This window comes from Pogona vitticeps, chromosome 5, assembly GCF_051106095.1.
Source record: "Pogona vitticeps strain Pit_001003342236 chromosome 5, PviZW2.1, whole genome shotgun sequence".
In the NCBI taxonomy this organism is placed as follows: Eukaryota; Metazoa; Chordata; class Lepidosauria; order Squamata; family Agamidae; genus Pogona; species Pogona vitticeps.
In genome coordinates this window covers 76,290,617-76,312,087 of record NC_135787.1, presented here as the reverse complement: position 1 = coordinate 76,312,087, position 21,471 = coordinate 76,290,617, and the positions used below count along the sequence as shown (strand labels likewise).

At 41.2% G+C, this 21,471-nt stretch overlaps 1 protein-coding gene across 4 annotated transcripts in view; it reads left to right on the top strand.

Annotated features, from left to right (window-relative positions):
* The window catches only part of NWD2 (NACHT and WD repeat domain containing 2), an 86,608-nt gene that overhangs the window by 49,435 nt on the left and 15,702 nt on the right, over positions 1 to 21,471 (top strand). Inside the window, exons 1-2 of one of the 4 annotated variants that reach the window (XM_078394024.1) lie at positions 11,685 to 11,764; positions 12,790 to 12,906. The exons of 1 other annotated variant lie outside the window; for it this stretch is intronic. In XM_078394024.1, coding sequence (XP_078250150.1) covers positions 12,856 to 12,906 — 51 coding nt within the window. In that variant the 5' untranslated portion in view covers positions 11,685 to 11,764; positions 12,790 to 12,855. Of the gene's footprint in view, positions 1 to 11,684; positions 11,765 to 12,789; positions 12,907 to 21,471 lie in introns of those variants that run through there. 2 more of the 4 variants (XM_020786287.3, XM_020786289.3) reach the window with 2 other exon arrangements.

The following is a 21,471-nucleotide window of genomic DNA, read 5'->3' as shown; positions in this document are numbered from 1 at the left end:
CTTAAGTCAAGACCCCACTGTATATGCATGCTTATAATCAACCTCTCTTGTCATGATTTGTAGAGCATTACCACATGAAACAAATACATTTCTGCTCCTGTTGGCATTGTCACACAACAATAGTACAGTGGTGCCCCGCATAGCGACGTTAATCCGTTCCGGATTAATCATCGCTATCCGGAATCGTCGCTAAACGGAACTTAAAACCCCATAGGAACGCATTAAACTTAGTTTAATGCATTCCTATGGGGCCCAAACTCACCGTTCAGCAAAGATCCTCCATAGCGCCGCCATATTCGCCACCTCGGTAAGCAAGGGCAGCACGCGAAAATGCTTGCAGTGGCCATTTTGGGCACCCAGCGGCCATTTTGGAACCGCCAATCAACTGTTCTAAAAACATCGCAACGAAATGCTTACCGATCATCGCAATGCGATGTTTGCCCATTCAGAACATCGTAATGCGATCGCATTAGCGATCCCAAAAAATAGATCGCTATGCAGATTCGTCGTTAAACAGTGCGCTCGTTATGCGAGGCACCACTGTAATTTTAAAAGTTGACCAATCCCAGTCAAACAGACTGAATTGACTGGGAAAAAAAACCTTAACAGGTTTAGTTTCAAAGTAAAAACTTTAACAAAACAATAAAAGATCAAGCTTTCAACAGGAAGTCGCATCCTTCCATCTTTAGGATACAAATAGCACATTAACTGCAGTTACATTCAATAATATACATTCAATGTGATTACATCACAAAACATTAGTAATTTTGCAGAACTGTATGAACTGATAGGAACAAAAAAACCCAACAACAACTGAGACTAGGTTTGTTATTCTATACAGTACTACATGTACATAAGAAATCAGGCATGAAATAATTTCAGTTCAGTGGTCAAAAGTATTGAATTGCAATGATGTAATTCTGCTTGGCACATGAAAACCAGAACTGGGACAGCAGTATGCCAACTTGTGCTGAAGGCCAGGGTTTTCTTTTGCAAGTTTCTGTCTTTCTAAAGGTCAGTGAATTGATTTTGAGTTGCACAAAGTATAGATGTCAATGTTAAATAAATGTTAATTTTTACGTTATTCTTGGTTCCACGTTCTGCCCCAGAGAGAGGGCCTCAAAGGATAGCATAGTTGATGGTATCAAAATCCCCTGAGAGGTCCAGCAGAGATACACTTCCCTTGTCTAGTTTCCAACGTAGGTTATCCACTAAGGTGACCACAGCTGACTCCATCCCATGACCTGGCGTAAAGCCAGGCTGAAATTGAGCCAGATCATCCGTCTGTGTACCTCTGGAGCTGAGAGACCACCACACACTCTTAACAGTTTGCCTGAAAACAGAACATCAGAGACAGGTCTATAGTTGTTCAGTATAGCTAGATTCAAAGAGGGTTTCTGCAATAGCAGTTCCACGACTTCCTCCTTTAGGCATGCTGCAACCCTGCATTGGGCAAGGAGGCATTCACCACTCTTCTTACCCACTCACCCAGTCTCCTCTCAGCTGCTATTATGAGCCAGAAAGGGCAAGGATCCAGCAAACCTTCATCTCTCCAAGGATCCAGCAATACCCTTTATCTCTCCAGGGATCCTCTTCACATCCTTGAGCTGCACAGATTGAGACCTGTTCATTAACACAGTACAATAAGGGACCAAGGTTACATCCACAGGACCTTTACCAACTATAGATTCCATTTTGTCTGCAAAGTGCTATGCAAATTCATCCCAGTGGGATGCCGAATGGTCAGCATCTTGTTCTTGTGGCTGAGCATGTGGGACCTTGACTACTCAAATCAGCTATTTTCTTCAGCCACTACCATGGAGTAGGTATCAAAATACTCTCTGGGCCAGTGCTTATCAACCTGGGGATTGCAACCCCCAAGGGAGCTGCAATGTGTTTTTGGGGTGTTGTGAGTTGTAGCCCTTGTTATATAATTTCTTGCTTGACTTTTCAGAATGCAGTATTAAAGCTAGTGTATATGTATATTTATGAGAAACAGGCCCTTTGGGGGAGAAAGAAGTCTCTACTTTCTGAGAAGGGATAACTTTACGCTGTTAAAAATCCCTTTTTATGCAAATACGAGCAGGTTACTTGGCTATTATAAAAGGGAGTTGGGAGCCATTGCTCTAGACTATGTTTAATTAGATTCTCTCTTGAGTTACCTGTCATTGTCACTCTTGCCTTTGTCCCATTTACGACATCACCAACAACTCCCTGGTTTACCAGGGAACTAATTTGCTTCACTCTGTGGAAAGAGATACTTAGTAATGATCATGTTTGTGTCCCTTGCCGTTTTCCCTTTTCAGAGGTCAACCAGAACTATGACAGGATTATCTACTGAGGTGACAGGAAACTCCTCACAAGCTGTCAGGAAACCACTGGGGTTCATCAGCCTCCTGGTATGGACCATCTTAATCGGTCCCGTACCCCTTTGGAGTCGAAACACCACTGGGAATTGATTGGTGAATAGCAGTAGAACCATACAAAGCTCTTCCACACCCAGATCACCGTGTACGGCACAAAAACTAGGTCTAGAGTGTGCCCTGCTACAGGAGTGGGGCCAGGAGAGCTGTCCCCATTTGAGGCAGACCTGTGGTTGTCATGGAGGGCATGGAGTCCTGAGCTGCTCCTCACAAGGCAGTCTCAGCATGGTTATTGAAGACTCCTAGGACAAGAAGTTGAGAAGATTCTAGCATCATCGCCAAACCCAACTCAGTCAACTCTGGAGAGGAAGACTGTTGAGCAGTGGTGTGTGTGGCACACTAACAGGATTTCTATTTTGTCCCAGGCACTCACTTTCAGGTACATGCCCTCAAACCCAGAAGACTGTAGGAGATGCCAGCTAGTGAGGAGATTCAGGTCAAAGAAGATCACTATAACTTTACATCCCACCCACCCCCACCGCCCAGATCTAACTTACTACTGCACAGAAAACCTGGGTGGGCAGGGCTGAGAGATATTAACTGTATCAGCTTCATCCAACCATCTCTCTGTAATACAGGCTGACTTGGCCTGCTCATCCAGAATGAGGTTGTGGTTAGTTGATGTGTTTCCTTTCATGAACCTGGCATTCATCAATAGCACGTTCAGCCTAGAGGGACTATTGCCAAGGCTATCCAGGCTGTCTGGGTTAGGACACAATTTGTGGGCAACCAATATCATGTTTCTTCCCCTTCTCTCATCCTGTCAGGCAAAAGTGCTCATGAATGTTTGGCCAATAGCACCAGTAGTTGGAGCAAAATGGCTGATATGTGCAGAGCTACATGTGAGGGTATCCCCTCTGTGTGGCAAACATCGTCCTCTGCTGTTGCGGGGGGGAGGGGAAGGTGTTAGAGAAATAATAATAGAATAATTGAGTTGGAAGGGTCCTATAAGGCCATCAAGCCCAACCCCCTGCTCAATGCAGGAATCCAAATAAAAGCAGATCTGACAGATGGTTGTCCAGTTTCTGAATATCTCCAGCACTGGAGCACTCACCACCTCCTGAAGTAATGGGTTCCATCGTCATACTACTGCTCTAACAGTTAATACATTTTTTCTTGATAATCAGCCTAAATCTGCCTTCCTGTAGCTTGAACCCATTATTATGTGTCCTGTAGTGTGGGATGATTGAGAAGAGGTCCTCCGTCTCCTTTGTATGACAGCCCTTCAAGTATTTGAAAAGTGCTATCATACCTCCCCTCAGTCTTCTTTTCTCAAGGCTAATGTGCCCTGTTCCTTCAGTGTTTCCTCATAGGACTTGGTTTCCAGCTCCCTGATCATCCTTGTTGCCCTGCTCTGAACTTACTCCAGTTTGTTTGAATCCTTCTTAAAGTGTGGTGTCCAGAACTGCACCATGGTAGATGAAGCCAAACCAGTACTGAATAGAGGGGAACTAGAATCTCACGGGATTCTGTTAATGCATCATAAAATCACATTCGCTCTTTTTTCCAGGAATATCACACTGCCGGCTCATATTCAGCTTGTGATCTACAACAATTGCAAGATCCTTCTCACATGTATTATTACTCAGTCAAGTATCCTTCATCTTGTAACAGTGCATTTGTTTTTTCCCCATCTTGGTGTAAAATTTTTCATTTTGTCAAAGGTTTTGCTGAAGTCAAGATACAGTAGTACCTCGACTTACGAACTTAATCTGTATTGGAACGGTGTTCGCAAGTCGAAAAGTTTGTAGGTCAAGGCACCATTTCCCATAGGAATGCATTGAAAGCCAATTAATGTGTTCTGGAGGAAGAAAAAAATACCCCCCAAAAATATAAAAAATAAAACACTGTAAGTCCCACACTGGGACTGCAAAAAAACAAAAATACACAAATCCAAAAACAAACATTGGAGCAAGTCACACGCTGGGATTGCAAAAAAAAAAAAAAAAAATCACAAAAAAGAACAGCCTCTTCTCCACCAACTGTTTGAATGGAACGAAAAAGGGCAGGGGGAATTTGAATTTCCCGCCCTTTTCCCCTGCCTTTTTTTCGTCCGTAAGTCAAGGCTCTGTTTGCAAGCTGATGCTAATTTTTGCAAACGGAGCCGTTCGTAAGTCGAAATGTTTGTAGGTAGGGACGTTTGCAAGTCGAGGTTCTACTGTATATTATGTCTAGAGCACTCTCACCATCTGCCAAAGAGGTTACCTGATCAAAGAATGAGATAAGATTATTTCGGCAGGATTTGTTCTTGACAGATCCATATTGACTTCTAAAAAAAGGTAATATGAGTCACAATATTCACAAATAGAGAAGCTGTGATTCCAGTTGTAAGAACTATACATTGTGGCATATGTTTCCCTTTTGAATTACCCCATATGTCTAATTTAATAGGATTTCCTTCTAAAACATTTATAGATTGTACTGTTCAAGTGTCCTATGAATGGCAGAGGTTAAGATTCAATAAAATATAGAGTTTAGATCTGATCTGAGTATTTTTAGAGTGTTGGCCTTCTATTATGGCTTATCTCATGGGACATCTTTGGCACTGAAAAAAAATAAAGACAATAACAGTAGCAGGATTATCTCTCCCACAATATTCCATACTAAAAGTGCTTCATATCATGCTTCTATACCTTTGCTTCCTTCCTGCAGTTCCACAATTCTCTGCAAAAACCCATATACAGTACTTGATCATATGGCAGGACTTTCTGGGTGGTCTTCACTCTGGGACTGTAATATATAAACTGACTCTAAGAATTCAGTAGTGCAGGAGAAGGCATGTGATATAGCAGCATGCCAGATATAGTGACCAAAATTACTTTGTAACGTTTTGCTCCTTTCAATACAGTGGGGTCTTGACTTGAGAACTTAATCCGTATTGGAAGGCAGTTCTCAAGTCAAAAAGTTCTCAGGTCAAATCTGCATTTCCCATAGGAATGCATTGAGAACCATTTGATCCGTATCTGCTCTTTTCTGTCCATAGAAACTAATGGGAAGCTGCTATTCCGCCTTCGACCACTAGAGGGGGATATTTTGTTTCTTTTTTTCTTAGGTCAAGAAAGGTTCAGGGAAGGCAGGGAAAATACAGTCCAGGCAGTACCAGGCAGTCTGAAGACTGTCTCCCAATCCACTCTCTAAACGCTGGGAGGAGTGAGGAAGCAGACAGGCACCCTTTTCACTGGCCAACAGTTAACTGAAAGTTCAAATTTTGCACTTTCCCTGCCTCCCATGTGTTTTTTTTTTCAGTTCTTAACTCAAATCTAAGTACTTAAGTCAAGTCAATATTTTCCTATGAGAGTGGTTCTTAAGTCAAAATGTTCTTAACTCAAGCCGTTCTTAAGTCAAGACCCCACTGTAATGCCTTTCAGTAATGTACTTTATCCATTTTAGCTAAAATATGAAGTGAAAACACACTGCATCACCTAATATCTTTAAATATAGCAGCTCCCTATCACCACACACTCACTGACTTGCAACTTATTAACATTATTCAAATTGGATATGTAGGCAGAAAAGAAAGTCTGAACTCAAGCCATCTGTCATTTTATATTCCTGGAAATAGCTGCATCCAAAAACACAAAATAGTAAGCAGCAACAACAAGAGTGGCATTACAAGTATGTGACCCTGTTGTACTGGCTGATGTTTTCTAAAAAGAAAAAATTATAGAGATTTTCAACCCAGCTTTTGGTTTTCCTTCTTTTAATTTTAGACCAGCTGCCACAAAAACAAGGGGGCATTGTCGTTTCCCCCATAAGTGATTTTTTTAGCTGTACCCCTTGGCCATAGGTTTGAGGTTTGGGATTACCCTGGAAATGCTCAGTGGGTCCTGGATTCCACATTTAGACTGCCACACAAATTCAGGATTTTGCCTTCTCATTGACTAACATTAGCTTTATGATTCCACCCCTTTTTGACTCATACAGGATTCAGTGCCCAAGATATGGCCATGTAGGAATGACACAGGACAGATTGTACTCCTAATGATACTGTGACTGGCAAATGCAAAATGTAGCACAGAAGTACTGTTTTGTGCACAAGAAATTGGAATATTTTTTAAATTATTTAAAATTAGCAAATGTTCCCAGATTTGTCAGACTGAAATCCAACTGGTCTTTCCCCAGTGCTTTCTTTTGTGGGCTTTATTTAACCCATCACAATGCTCATTCACTCCTTCCCTCTCCTAGCTGGCCTCCCCATCCTTAATGGTTGGCTGGTTTTTCATAGAATCATAGAAAAGTGAAGTTGGAAGGGGGCTACAAAGCCATCAAGTGCAGGAATACAATCAAAGCATATCTGCCAGGTGATTATCTAAGTTTTTTCTTGAATGCCTCCAGTGTTGGAGCACTCACCAACTCCTGAGGTAACTGGTTCCACTGTCGTAGTGCTCTAACAGTTAGGAAGTTTTTCCTCATGTTCAGCCAAAACCTGGCTTCCTTTGACTTGAGCCCATTGTTGTATGTCCTGCACTCTGGGATGATTGAGAACAGATCATGCCCCTCCTCTGTATGACAGCCTTTCAGATATCATATCACCCCTCAGCCTTCTTTTCTCAAGGCTAAAGATGCCCAATTCTTTCAGCATTTCCTCATAAGGCTTGGTTTCCAGCCCCCTGATCATCCTTGTTGCCCTCCTCTGAACTTGTTCCAATTTGTCAACATCCTTCTTGAAGTGTGGTGTCCAGAACTGGACACAATACTCAAGGTGGGGCCTAACCAGTGCTGAATGGGGGGGATTAGCACCTCGTCACATTTGGAAACTATACTTCTATTAATGAAGTGTAAAATAGCATTTGCCTTTTTTGTAGCCACATCACACTGTTGGCTCAAATTTAGCTTGTGATGGATGACAACTCCAAGATCCTTCTCACTCATAGTTTTGCTGAGCCAGGTATCCACCATCTTGTAACTGTGCAATTGGTTTCTTTTTCCAAGATGCAGTACTTTGCAGTTATCCCTGTTGAATTTCATTCTGTTGCTTTCGGCCCAGTGCTTCATCCTATCAAGGTCATTTGATCTTCTAGGGTATTAGCTATTCCGCCCAATTTTGTACCACCTGCAAATTTGACAAGCATTCCCTACACTCCCTCATCCAAGTCATACTGAAGAGCACCAGGCCAAGGACTGAGCCTTGGGGTACCCCACTTGTTACCTCCTGCCAGAAGACTTACTTTCTGAGTACAATTCTGTAGCCAATTGTGTATCCACCTGACACTTGATCTATCCAGCCCACACCTAGTTAGCTTGCTAATCAAGAGATCATGGGGCACTTTGTCAAGAGCTTTGCTGCAGTCAAGATAGATTACGTCTACAGCATTCCCTCTGTCTATGAGGGAGGTGACCTGATCAAAAAATGAGATCAGATTAGTTTGGCAGGATTTGTTCTTGACAAATCTGTGTTGGCTTCTCGTTATTACTGCATTGTTTTCTAGGTGGTGCCACAATGACCGCTTTACAATTTGTTCCAGAATTTTCCTGGGATTGATGAAAGGCTGCCTGGCCTGTAGTTCCCAGGTTCCTCTTTTTTGCCCTTTTTGAAGATAGAGACAACACTAGCCCACTTGCACTTCCAATTTATTTGGAAGTTCATAGTTTGTCTTATGGGAAAAGACGGAACTAAAATAGGAATTGAGCACCTCTGCCTTTTCTTTGTCCTCTGTTATCATTTTTCCCATCTCCATTGCGAAGCTGTGCCATTACAGTGGGGTCTTGACTTGAGAACTTAATCCGTATTGGAAGGCGGTTCTCAAGTCAAAAAGTTCTCAGGTCAAATCTGCATTTCCTATAGGAATGCATTGAGAACCATTTGATCCGTATCTGCTCTTTTCCGTCCATAGAAACTAATGGGAAGCTGCTATTCCGCCTTCGACCACTAGAGGGGGATATTTTGTTTCTTTTTTTCTTAGGTCAAGAAAGGTTCAGGGAAGGCAGGGAAAATACAGTCCAGGCAGTACAGTACCAGGCAGTCCGAAGACTGTCTCCCAATCCACTCTCTAAACGCTGGGAGGAGTGAGGAAGCAGACAGGCACCCTTTCCACTGGCCAACAGTTAACTGAAAGTTCAAATTTTGCACTTTCCCTGCCTCCCACATGGTTTTTTTTTCAGTTCTTAACTCAAATCTAAGTACTTAAGTCAAGTCAATATTTTCCTATGAGAGCGGTTCTTAAGTCAAAATGTTCTTAACTCGAGCCGTTCTTAAGTCAAGACCCCACTGTATATCTTTTGTTTGTCTTTGCTACTCACATACCTGAAGAATGCTTTTTTATTGCTTTTAGTGTCGCTATCTAGCTAACCTCAGCTCCTTCTCAGTTTTTGCACTCCTAATGCTACCCCTGCATTTCCTTGCTACTTGTCTATACTCATCTTTGGTGGCCTGGCCTTCTTTCCACTTCCTGTAATGTCTTTTTTTCTTTTGTTTTGAGGTCCGCCCTGAGCTTTTTGTGAAGCCACAGTGGCCATTTTTTTTGCCACCTCCCACATTTTTTTTCTTATTGGGATTGTAGTTTCAAATTTCATATGATGTTGAAGGAAAAAAAACAACAACGGAGCAAGCCCCAGCAGGAGGCGCTGGGGCTGCAAAAAAACAAAAACTAAAGAAAAAAAGCTCCGAAGGTGCTGGGGCTTTAAAAAAATTAAAACCAAATACAGTGATGCCTCGCATTACAATGTTAATTCGTTCCAGCGAAATTGATGTAGAATGAAAACATCATAAAGCGAAATTAAAAAGCTCATAGAAATGCATTAAAACCTGTTTAATGCGTTCCGATGGGCTTGAAACTCACAGTCCAGTGAGGATCCTCCATAGGGTGGCCATTTTTGCTGCCTGTCTTGCGAGGAATCTGTCCCTAAACATAGCGGGGAGCCATTTTATTTACCCATTTTGAAACCGCCGATCAGCTGTTGGAAAATCGTCGTTTTGCGAAGAATCGGTTCCCGAAGCAGGGAACTGATCATTGCAAAGCGAAATTCCCCCATAGGAAACATTGTTTTGGGATAGCAAACGATCGCAAAAGGGATCGCAAAAAGTTCATCGTAATGCGATTTCGTTGTTAAACGAAGCGATCGTAATGTGAGGCACCACTGTATAAACAACAGAGCAAGCCCCATCATAAAGTGCTGGGGCTGCAAAAAAAATCAGCAAAAAACAAAACAACAATACAGCACAGAAACATAACCCCCCCAGCTCAAACCCACGCTGCAAAACCCACCCAGAACAGTTTTTAAAAAGCAGAAAGCAGCACCTTACCTTACCAGGCAGTCCCAAGCCACTTCTGACGCAGTCACTCTAACCTTTGGGGTGAAAGAGCTACAAAGAAGCAGCCTTTTCACCTACCAACAGTTAGCAAATTTGAATTCCCCACCTTTTTCCCTGTCTTTTTCCGGTCACAACTGGAAGCTCTGGCTGCAAGTCAAAGCAAAATTTTGCAGCCAGAGCTGGTCCTAATTCAAAATTATCGTAAGTCAGGTTGTTCGTAAATCGAGACACCACTGTATTGAAAGGCAGACGTAGATTCATTTGTATCTTAGCCTTTAGTGCCTTACAGACTTTAAAAAATAAAAATAAAAGCTAGCACTCCAGCAAGTTAGTGGTTTAAACAGACACTAGGTAAAATGCCCAAAATCCATGTAAAACCCAATCAACTTTAAAGTTGCTGAACCTCCTTCCATACATATTCTAAGAATTTATTCAGCAGTTCTCTGAATGAGTATATATTAATACATTATACACAGAGAAAAGGCGGGGGAGAGATTGATTTAGGAACAAGCACGAATTCACAGACAATACACAGAAGTACAAAAATTAGAAGTAAATGTTTAAGTAGCTTAATCTGCTAGAGTCCCATCTCAAACCAATTGCAAGCAGTTATGTCAGATCTCTTCTTTTGTCAGACACCTATGCTTGAAACGAAAGCCTGCAGTACTATCCATAAGTTGTAGCTCTTTGGGAGGCAACCTGTAGAGCCTAATGGGCAGCAAAACTATGACTCCCAGGAAACACTTCACCAGCTTTCTCTTTTCTTTTCAAATCAGCAAGAGGAAGCAAAAGTTAGAGAAGTCAATGATGTAAGTAAATGACTCAAAAGCTCTTTTTGGCAGGGCACGGGTTGACATATGTGCAGATTTGGGTTTGTGGGCTACAAGTCCAGGAGTTATTGGAGAATTCCAGGAATTGCAACCCAGAAACATGAAAGAGAATAACCAGTCGAAAACGCCACAAAAACTCAAAGCCAGTTATGCCTTTCCCATAATTTTTACTTATGGTATCCAGTTCACTCCCTAAGGTTTTGCAGGAATTTGTCACTTTTGAATATCTTTAACTATACAGTGGTGCCCTGCATGACAACAATAAACCATTCTGTTAAAATCGCTGTACAGAGAAATCGTCGTCATGCGGAAAAAAAAACATTGGAATGCATTGAAAACTGGTTAATGTGTTCCAATGGGGAAATAACTCATCATCGAGCGAACATCGCCCATAGAGAACAGCCGATCAGCTGTTTAAAATTGCTGTTTTGCAAAGCTTCTGTCCGGAAAACATCCATTTTGCGAAGGGAAGCCATTTTGCAGAGCCGGAAAAATCATAGTTTTGCGAACAAACGGTTCGTGAAGCAAGGACCTAATCAACGTAAAGCGAAAAACCCCCATAGGAAACATCATTTTGCAATCACAATTTCGATCGCAAAAAAGTCATCGTCAAGCGATTTTGTCGTTTAGTGGGGTAAGCGTCTAGCGGAGCACCACTGTATTCTGTTCTTCAAATAACCTCTATTTCATGAATGTGGGATAGTGTTTTATTGTATTCACGGTCTGAAGTGCCAGGAAATGGACTGCACGATATCATGTCCATATTACCAATTGGAAAAAGGACTCCAAACTTGACATAGCAAAAGGCAGCCTCAGTGTTTACTACGCCCGTGTCACCAGTCACAGATACCCTTTTGTGCAGATGAGCGGAATGGAGACTTTGTCATGAGACTATGACAGGATATAGGCACCAAAGTGCTGCTAACATCATGTAAGACCATCAACAGACACAAAGCAAAAGCGAGTAATTTCATAGCTTAAATAAGTGAGCTTGTGAATATATGTTCTGTATTTCTTTTCTAAATACATTTTAAAAATATTTTAAATGCCTATATTTTTTTAAATTTTCTAATATTCTTTTTGTTTCTCCACTTTTACAATCAGACACAGAAACCCCTTGCAAGGACAATTCTAATAAACCTATGTGGCCAGAGAGGAGTTCAAAAAGAGTTAGCTAAGAGCCTGCCCATTGCATATTGATTGATTGGGTCAAAAGTTCAGATTGTCTCAGACGTGGAGCTCTTTTCTCCTTTGCAAAGGTACCTGAGGAGACTGTTTGACTTCAGATATTCTGAGATAATATTTATTGAAGATACATTACAAAATATCTCTCTTTCTGGAGGACTGTCACTCTATTGCTTTGTGTAAAGCACACCAGGGCGACATGGTGGTGGTCATTTTTTAAAGAAAACTTGTCTTTTTAGTCTCTTTCCGTGATCTTTCTCTTGAAATATCTCCCTCCAGTTATGAATGTATTTGTTGCTATTATTATATGTCATCAAGTCAACTCCGACTTATGGCAATCCTATGAACAATCTCCAAAAATGTTGTGCCCAGCTCTTGCAAACACAAGCCTGTGGCTTCCTTCAGGGAGTCAATCCATCTAATATTTGATCTTCTTCTCTTCCTGCTGCCTTCAGCCTTTTCTAACATTATTGTCTTTTCCATAGAATCCTGTCTTATGGTGTGCCCAAAGTAGCACATCAGTGAAACAATGTTTCATTTCACAAAGCTCCTGTTGGCTATTCTGCAACACATACTGTATGCTCAGTCTTTTAATAAAGTAACTTCTTTTCCCTTTAAAAAGTCATTTTTAAAGGATCAATATTTCAGCCCCAGCAGCCTGGATTCTTTCTAAATTAAAAAGCAAGTGGGATCAACTATGCTCTATCAAAATAAGCAAGACTGGCCTTTTCAATCTATGCCATCTGTTTTAAATTTGGGGATGTTTAGGGTCACCTGTTTCTGAATGCGAGGTGGCTTAAAATAGTTTCACTTTTTTAAAAAATCACAACTTGAAAACCCTTTCCCAAGCTTCCCCAAATGTGGCACAGGTCAAGAATAGATTGTCTGTGACAGCTGTGCCAAATTTGATGCTGATCTGAAGCCCCGTTAGAAAGTTATAATTTGTTGTTTGTGCTGCTCCAATTTTTAGAATTGCTGTATAGAATGCTGATTTGCTCTGCCATCGTACAGCAATAATGTAGTCAACACCGAATCTCATATGTGAGAAGGTTATCTTATAAGGTGTATTGACAATAATGTTGTCTGTTGGATTTTCCAGGTCATCGACCTGTACTGGGGAGTTGAACCAGAAGAATGGGACAGCCCAGAGCTCCAGAAAACACGCATGAGGCTTTTAGAAGATTGCCTGAAAACATCTGCAGGTCCATGTTTTGTTGTGGGTATAAAAATACGTTTTACCTAATTAACCTAGAATCTGTAGTGCACTTGCAGACTTTTTCTTAGGGCAAACTTTTTAACAGAGGAACTCTTAAAGAGTTTTTTTTTAAAAATCTATTCTGTAATTGATTCTGCAAATGTTCCTCAATATTCTTTGTAGTGTATTATTTTAAAATTTTTACAGCACATCACCATTTCTATAATGTAGATCAGGGGAAAGGGGTTGAATCCAAATGGCTAATAACTTGTCTAAATATTTCTAGTAAGCTTATTGGTCAAGTGAGATTCAAAAGATGATGGAGGCAGAAAAATGAGATTTGACAGTCCTAATGTGCTGTTTGCCTTTTGCATCTTTTTGCTGTTTGTTGTGGCTTTTCGTCTTTCCAGTGCATTATTATTTGTACCGGAGGCTCATCACACTAGACCAGATTTGGACTAAAAGTGCAACTGAACTGAAGTTTCATAACAGAGCTAGCAGAGTTTAGCAATTGGAGAACCAGTATGCATGCTGAATTCTACTGAATTCTTAGATAGCTCTGTGTGTGTGTGTGTGTGTGTGTGTGTGTGTGTGTGTGTGTGTGTGTGTGTGTGTGTGTGTGTGTGTGTGTGTGTGTGTGTGTGTGTGTGTGTGTGTGTGTGTGTGAGAGAGAGAGAGAGAGAGAGAGAGAGGGAGGGAGGGAGGGAGGGAGAGAATGCGTGAGATGACTGGGACCTTGGAGAGCGAGCCACTGATGGTCAGAATACTGTAAATATTAATGAGATTGAGACCCATAGTCATGAGTTTGAGACCCATAGTTTGAGACCCATGACATTGGCAGCTTCATTGAATCCCATGTCAAATTAGCTATGAATTTAGTGAATAGTAGTGAAACTTGTCATAAGAGCTGTGCTTTTTTTAACCTAATGATACAAAGATTATTGCCATCATAGTATAAATCACCAGACTAAAAAGATAAAAGCATGAGAAGCAAGACCAGCAAGAAGATCCTTGGAAGTTGGCACTGAGATTTTGAAAATCTTAAATGCTTTTCATTTCAGTTTCAAAAGGAATGTAGTCTTGTCTCTGTTATTTCTGTATTATGTAGATCGAAATTTTGCTTTTAATTCCTGGTTATGCCAACATATCACAGAAATTGAATTGTGGCTCATTTCTAAGAATTTTGTAATCATTTTTTAATATTTTTTAAGTGCTTTAGTATCCAGAGTACAGACCGAATCACTTTGGTTGTTAAAAGAATAGTAAAAATAGCAAAGAGTTTTCACTTTTAGAAGTCTGTATGACAGTATCTGGTTTGTAGGAGTACTATCATATTTTTCTTCCTTGTTGGATTTCTTCATTAGTATTCTACACAATGGATTTCTTTCACAGAAAGCATACAGAAAACATGGAGAAAGAATAATAGATATTATCCCCATCCAAAGGTACAGAAAAGTAGTTAATACAGTTCTGTGCTGGGGGGGGTCTCCCCTTCACAGCTGTCTTCCAAAATACAGCAGGAAATAAGTTAAAAGTGATAGAAAATGTTTCTCTATTAGTGGCAGCAAATTCAGAAAAGCAATGGGGAAAAACAATTTCATAGGGGCATATACATTTTTTAGAGTTTTTTTGTGGGTTTTTTTGTGAAAAGCATCTGACACCATCTGAAGAAAAGGCTGGCAGCTGAAGGATGGTTTGTCTTTCAGATTACTTTTTCAGCCCATGTCTCCTTCTGACTTTATAAGAGTCCCTGTACATTTTACTCTGAAAATAGAGATTTCGTTATCTTACGCACAGAGATGGGACTAGATCTTGAGTGTCTAAGTTCAGGTATTCTGTGACACTAAATCTGAGTGTAAAAGCAACAGTTAACTCATACAGAGTTTGTGTTCCACAATACTTTCAATAGCATAAAATGATATATGGCTTTTTAGTATCAGACAGAACTGATGGTGGAAGCTTCAATACAGCAGTTATCTGGGGAAACTAACAGCTCTGGACAGAGTCATACTTTCCTTAAAGAATCAGATCCATATTATAGAGGATCTGACATTGCTCTTGGAATCTCAGGTAGCAGCCAAGGCTCAGACTGCCTTTTGTTGGTTTCATCTAACTTACCAACAGAAAAATATATATATCTCAGCCCTGTCAGGTGTTTTGCAGTTCTTTGATAGTGCCGATGTGATCTGTGTTGCGCAGCTTTTCAAGACACTTGTTCTAGTGCACAGTGTGCCCCCTTGACTGTTTACAGGCATACAGATGCCACCTCTTCTGAGCCATCTGCCTGGGGGAATGTCTAGACCAGCTGCCAAACTGTCTGATGAATTCAATATTCTGATGTGCTGATGCCCTTTATTTTTATTTTTATTATCCACTTTCCAAGAATGCCAAAGTGGTTATTTAACATGTAAAGCTTTAAGCAGTCTGTATGGCAGTTGTCTTAAATGCACCTGGCATTTAAAATCAATCACGATGCCTAGCTAAAATGCCATTTTATTGGGAGGGCAAGGTGACCCCACACATAGTGTGTAGAGACCATTCCATGTTAGAGAAGCAGAATCTTTGTGGAGGCTTGTGATCTTGTCGTCTGTGCTGATATCTTCTTGAAGTACCCCCACTTTGTTATTTATTTGTACTCTTTGATTGTCCACTCTTGATTATATGGTGATTATTCTAGTTTTGGTCTCTGAACAACATTTTAAAGATGCCGTGTAGATTGCTAGCCATAGACAGCTAGAAGAAGAAAGGAATCTATATGATCCCACCTTTTGCAAAGCATGGGCTGAAATCCTATTACTGACAGTCAAAAAACAATTGGCATAAATCTTACTGGTGAATTGCCTCAGGTTGGTAAGTTAGCATAGGCATCATCTGTTGCACACACACATTGCATGACTGAGTGTGCAACAGGAAATGCCTACGCTAAGAACTCCTGCCAATTTGCCAACAACATATACATCAACTGCATTACACCAACATAAAAACTCAGTAAGATTTTAGACATTTTTTAATTTTCTGTATTCACCTTTTCATTATGGGAAGATATTGTGATGGTGCTTCAAACAGATTTTTTGCTAGAGCAGTAGTCAGTTCGCAGTAGACCTCCTTATTCCAGCTCTAATATAACCCACTGCAGTTTCTGGCATGCACTATGTTCATGACTAAGGCTACATTGAGGGAAAAAATGCAGGAAATGCTATGGGATTGGGATTGGTCTGATATGAGCTGCCCCCTCTCCCCCTTCCATGATGGTGAGCCTCTGCAGAATAAGGAGGTTTATTGACACAGACGAATGGAGATAATAATTTGTGGCAAAAGTCTTTTACACAATCAGGTCCAGCTTTACCCTGAACAGAAATAGGCCTTGGCAAACCCAGGCCCTGACCGACAGTGGGTATGTAGCCCTTTGCAGACCCAGGACCTCCCAGACTGCTAACTGAAAAGTCCTTAGCAGGACCAGGTCTTTCCAAACTGGGCACAACACAATTCTTGTGAGACCCAGGCTCTGCTCAGCAGGGGACGGAGGAAGTCCTTCTGGACTCAAGCCCCTCTGAGAAAGTAGTAGACAAGTCCACAACTAGGTCCAGCTCCTGTGATGAGGCACATACCCTAATCCAACCGGTCAACACAGGGAGTCACTTCACTCCCAAATTTAGTAAGTCCAGCTTGTTCAGAATGCCGCTGAGGGAAAATCACCAGGGGCTTTACAGGCAGGAGGCACACTGCCTTTCTGAATGCACACCCCATAGTCCTTGGATTCTGACAGGAGAAACATTTGTACACACACACACACCCCATCCTGGGTGGCACGACTGGAGGCCAGGCAGAAACTGCTTCGGGAGATGACTAGGCCCAGGGCATGGAGGCAGAGATCAGGCTGGGTGTGGTAGCTGGAGAACCAGGGCTCACGATGGGAGGGCAGTGGACGGAACGCTTGCCTGTTTTGTCCCCAGCAGGACCCAATGTCTCTCTAGCTTTCCAGATGCCTCGGCTCTGGGAACCTTGCCCTGTCTTATCTCATTTGTAACGCACCCAGAGTAGTGCTGTGACACTAATGGGAATGGAATACAAATTAAATAAATATAAATAAATCTTACCCTGGTAAATTCTTCAGGCATTATTGCCAGCCCTCTTCATGGCAGCTCAGCATGTACTTCTCCTCCCTCGAACTCATCCCAGTTTTTCACATCTTGCCAGTGGTCCTCTGAGTCTTCTAGTCTGCCTTTTGTCCCCAGCCCAGCCATCTCCACAGCTGCACCTGTGAAGGTGGCAGCATTGTTCCCAGCCTGGACCCAGGTGCAGTGCACAGATGAAGTGCATCTACAGCACCCAACAAGGTGGTCTGCCCACTATGCCAGCCAGCCACAGCCAGGCAGACTCACACCTGATTCAAAAAAAATTTCATTGGCCACATGACATAAAAGCAAATGTGGATGAGCCCAGAGTCCCCCCTTCAACTCAGTAGTTTCACCTTCCTCTACTGAGGCTTTTATTTTTTCCACAGCATATCTATTTGCATCATTTCAGATGAACTGATACAGAAAAGTATAGTATGTGCCGTGGTTGCCATGATGGCATGGTGGGTGGGGTGCTAGAGAATTTACCAATTATTTGCAAATCATTCTTTTAACCAGCTTGGTGCCAGTGCTGTTATGCTAGGGCAGCTAGGAAGGAAGGAAATTGCCACTTGGCTCTTGTTTACAGCTTATTCAGGTAGTTTTCTTGTAACCATGCCTTGTGCAGGACTTCAGAAAAGCTAAGTAAACAAGCTGCAAACAAGGCTGTTTAGGCAATTTTCTCCAACCATTTAACAGGAACAGACCCAGGGAACCCTGACTTCCCCAGTGCAACTTCTTGACAAGTGAATTCACATTCCTCTTACGGTGTACTTGCATTCTAAGACTTTGAAACGTATGACTGAAAAGGCTTTTGACTGTTTGATTGCAAACAATCAGGAGAGGCTTTTGGCAATCTCCTAATTGTGGCAGTTTCTGGTAAATGAAGAAACCATGTGGATTATTTTCTTGTCTAGTGTGTAATGGGCATACTAAGGAATCTATATCTATATCCAGCACTTTCTTAGTTATGTGATATGTCATTCAATTACAGTGGGGTCTTGACTTAAGAACGGCTCGAGTTAAGAACATTTTGACTTAAGAACCGCTCTCATAGGAAAATATTGACTTGACTTAAGTACTTAGATTTGAGTTAAGAACTGAAAAAAAAACCATGTGGGAGGCAGGGAAAGTGCAAAATTTGAACTTTCAGTTAACTGTTGGCCAGTGAAAAGGGTGCCTGTCTGCTTCCTCACTCCTCCCAGCGTTTAGAGAGTGGATTGGGAGACAGTCTTCGGACTGCCTGGTACTGTACTGCCTGGACTGTATTTTCCCTGCCTTCCCTGAACCTTTCTTGACCTAAGAAAAAAAGAAACAAAATATCCCCCCTCTAGTGGTCGAAGGTGGAATAGCAGCTTCCCATTAGTTTCTATGGACGGAAAAGAGCAGATACGGATCAAATGGTTTTCAATGCATTCCTATGGGAAATACAGATTTGACTTGAGAACTTTTTAACTTGAGAACCGCCTTCCAATACGGATTAAGTTCTCAAGTCAAGACCCTACTGTATATGTGGAACTTTCATTGTGAGGAAGATATATTTTCAGAAGTGGCTGTAATAGTGCAGAGATAGCTTATCAGCCAAAGGAAGTCCATTCCTTAGCCAGAGACTTTCACTGAAAGCTTGTAACAAACACATGCTGCCTGAATGCTTTGCCTCCAGCTTTGACATGCATTATGCCTGACATTTAAGTTTTTGTTTTTAATCTTTGTTTACCATTTTCAGCCCATCAGGTCTCTCAGCATGATGCCCATATCAGAGCAGCATCTTATTCTTCTGCAGTTAGGCACACACCTTCACACATTGGCTCCAGAATGCTGTAAAGAAAATTGTGGCAGAGTTAATGCTCGATCTATTTTCTCTATTATTGCCTGCAGCTTAACTTTGCTGGGAGCTATTTTTTCCTCAACAAGCTCCCAGCACCTCTGTGAAAATAAAACAGCCATTTCTTACATGCTTTTGGTCACACAGTTTTTGATATAATGATTCTATTATCAGGCAGGTTGCCCTTCAGTACCAGGTGCTCTTGCAACACTGAAATTGTAATTTGCATCGTAGTCATCCCTGCCTCTCCTCTCAGTCCATGCATCACAAGGCCATTGTAATGCTTTCATTCCTTGTAGCAGAAAGGTCGGTGGCAAACAATCAGTCATTTTGATCAAACATCATTTCAAAAGATTAAAGCAAAAATGTTATATTTTTGGCCCTATATACTTAGATTTTCAAGTAAAAAAATACTATTAATTTTTAAAGCTCAGAACACTGGATACCATTGTCTCAATTTCGGGGGCTGGCCGCTAAAAAGCAGAAAGATATTGCTTCTGAGTTGTGGTGTGCTGTTTTTTCAAAGCCTTTCCTGGTCCTTGGCTCGGTCCTTAACAGGGGGCCCTAAATCAGGAAATCGTGCCAGTTCATCAGCCACCTTGATCTCAGGTTGAGACGATGGGTGACAGTCCTGCAATAGAGGACACGATCATGCAGAAATTTGTCCCAGAGTTCGATATGGAACTTCTCTATACTGCACCCTGGCATGTAAAGCATTGCCACAGTTTACGCAGAAATGCTCTGTCCTCCTGGGAAAGGTGGGTTTCAAGTGTCCACACATCTGACGGCCTTCCTTCTGCCTCACCCTTCTCTACCTTTGTAACTACCCTCTTACCCATCCCTTTGGCCATCATCCAAATCCCTTCCTTTCTTTTTTGTTCAGCAAGTGAAATAACGCTGAATTGACAAAATATGGAAACATTTGAATTAGTGCTGTGTCAGTTTAGTGCTAGAACACCAAGTTAAACTAAGGTATGAGAAAAATATAATTCGCATATTGCATTGCAATTTGTAATCCTTATTGGTGTGAGCAGAAGGCAGATTAAAAAGGGAGGTTTCATTCCTACACCAAACTCCACTCTGTGCATCATTAGTGATGTCATCTGGACACACCCAACAGTGCCTCTAAAGGACCAATATAGGTGTCTCACACAAGCCAAAAGCAAAATAATTGGCAATTGAAGACTTCCTCTTCCCATCCTGTGGCTTCTATAGCTTCCCCACGATGAAAAGGATTGCACAGGAGCCGTGGGAAATGTGGGACAGAGGTACACATGTTAATTTCTGGAAATCCCCTTGCTGATGATAGCAGCAGCCTTCCATATGAATAGCTGCACTGACAGGATTTCAGCCACTCTGTTATAAAGCAAAGTGTGCTGCTTATCGCAAATTGTGAAAAGCAGATAAAACACTTGTGTGTTGGTTTAAGGAGTGAAATAGCATTCAAATTTCTGCTGGATTAAAATGCTACAAAAATATGAATACTGTACTGGCAATGAAAGCTCATTAAATTAGTCATCCAAAAATCTATTGCTTTCATGTATAAATGATCTGCTTATTCCAATGAAAATGTACTTATTAAATATATTTATTTTTAAGTGGATAGTTTGAATGGTTATTCAGCATTTCTGTGAAATGCTTTAATTTATGCTGCAGACCTTTTACAAGCACAATTATTGATTTTTCTTATTCAGATTAATATCTGCATTCCCCCACCATTTTTATTTTAAATTCTCTGGCTAAATGATGATGCAGAAACTATACAATAGTGGATAGGCATGGACAGTACTGGGCCAAAATTCTACATTACCGTACCTGGGGAAGAAAATCCAGATGTTGCCCCTCCATAGTAAAAAATGACTGTACATGTTCAGTTGTAATTGGGTGATTCACTGGTCACTTGTAAAAATTTAATGCATATTCATAATTTAATATTATACACAACTAATTAATTATACCAGTGTATAAGTGGATTTTTAGGTTAAAATGAGAAACTGGAAACTTGGAAAACCAGTTTCCTTTTGAGGCTCCGGAAAAATATAATGCAGGAGTCAAACTCTGCTACCACTGCTGACTGTCAACTAAGACGACACAGTTGCACAGTGGCTACCGAGGAGCAGATGCATGTGCCCCTGGATTCTGCCTTGGGAATTTTTGGAGAATTCTTGGGTTTACCTTTCAAAAACATGAAAGAGCACATCATTGTTAACTACAATCAATTTCTAACCTGGCAAGAGCTCAGAGCAATGGGATAAAAGATACTCCACCAGATTAAAAATTAGAACTCTAGCTGCTTTTTTAAAGAAAGTATGATCTTCAATGAATCCTAGGTTATACTGTATGTGATTACGTGGAATCAGGGTGTATAAAAAGCAATCATTTTTTAAATCAAATTGATTTAAATCATCCAATCATTTTTATTTAAATTGTTAAAAAAAAACTTTTAAATTTAAATCCACCTTGCTTGGAATAAATAATAATCATGTGTCACCAAGTCAATTCTGACTTATGGCAACGTTTTCAGAGTTTTCCAGGTAGAGAGTACTCAGAAGTGGTTTACCATTCCTTCTTCTGAAGATACTCTGGGACTCTGCAGCTTGCCCAAGATCACACAGGCTGGCTCTTCTCCCAGGAGATACAGTCAGG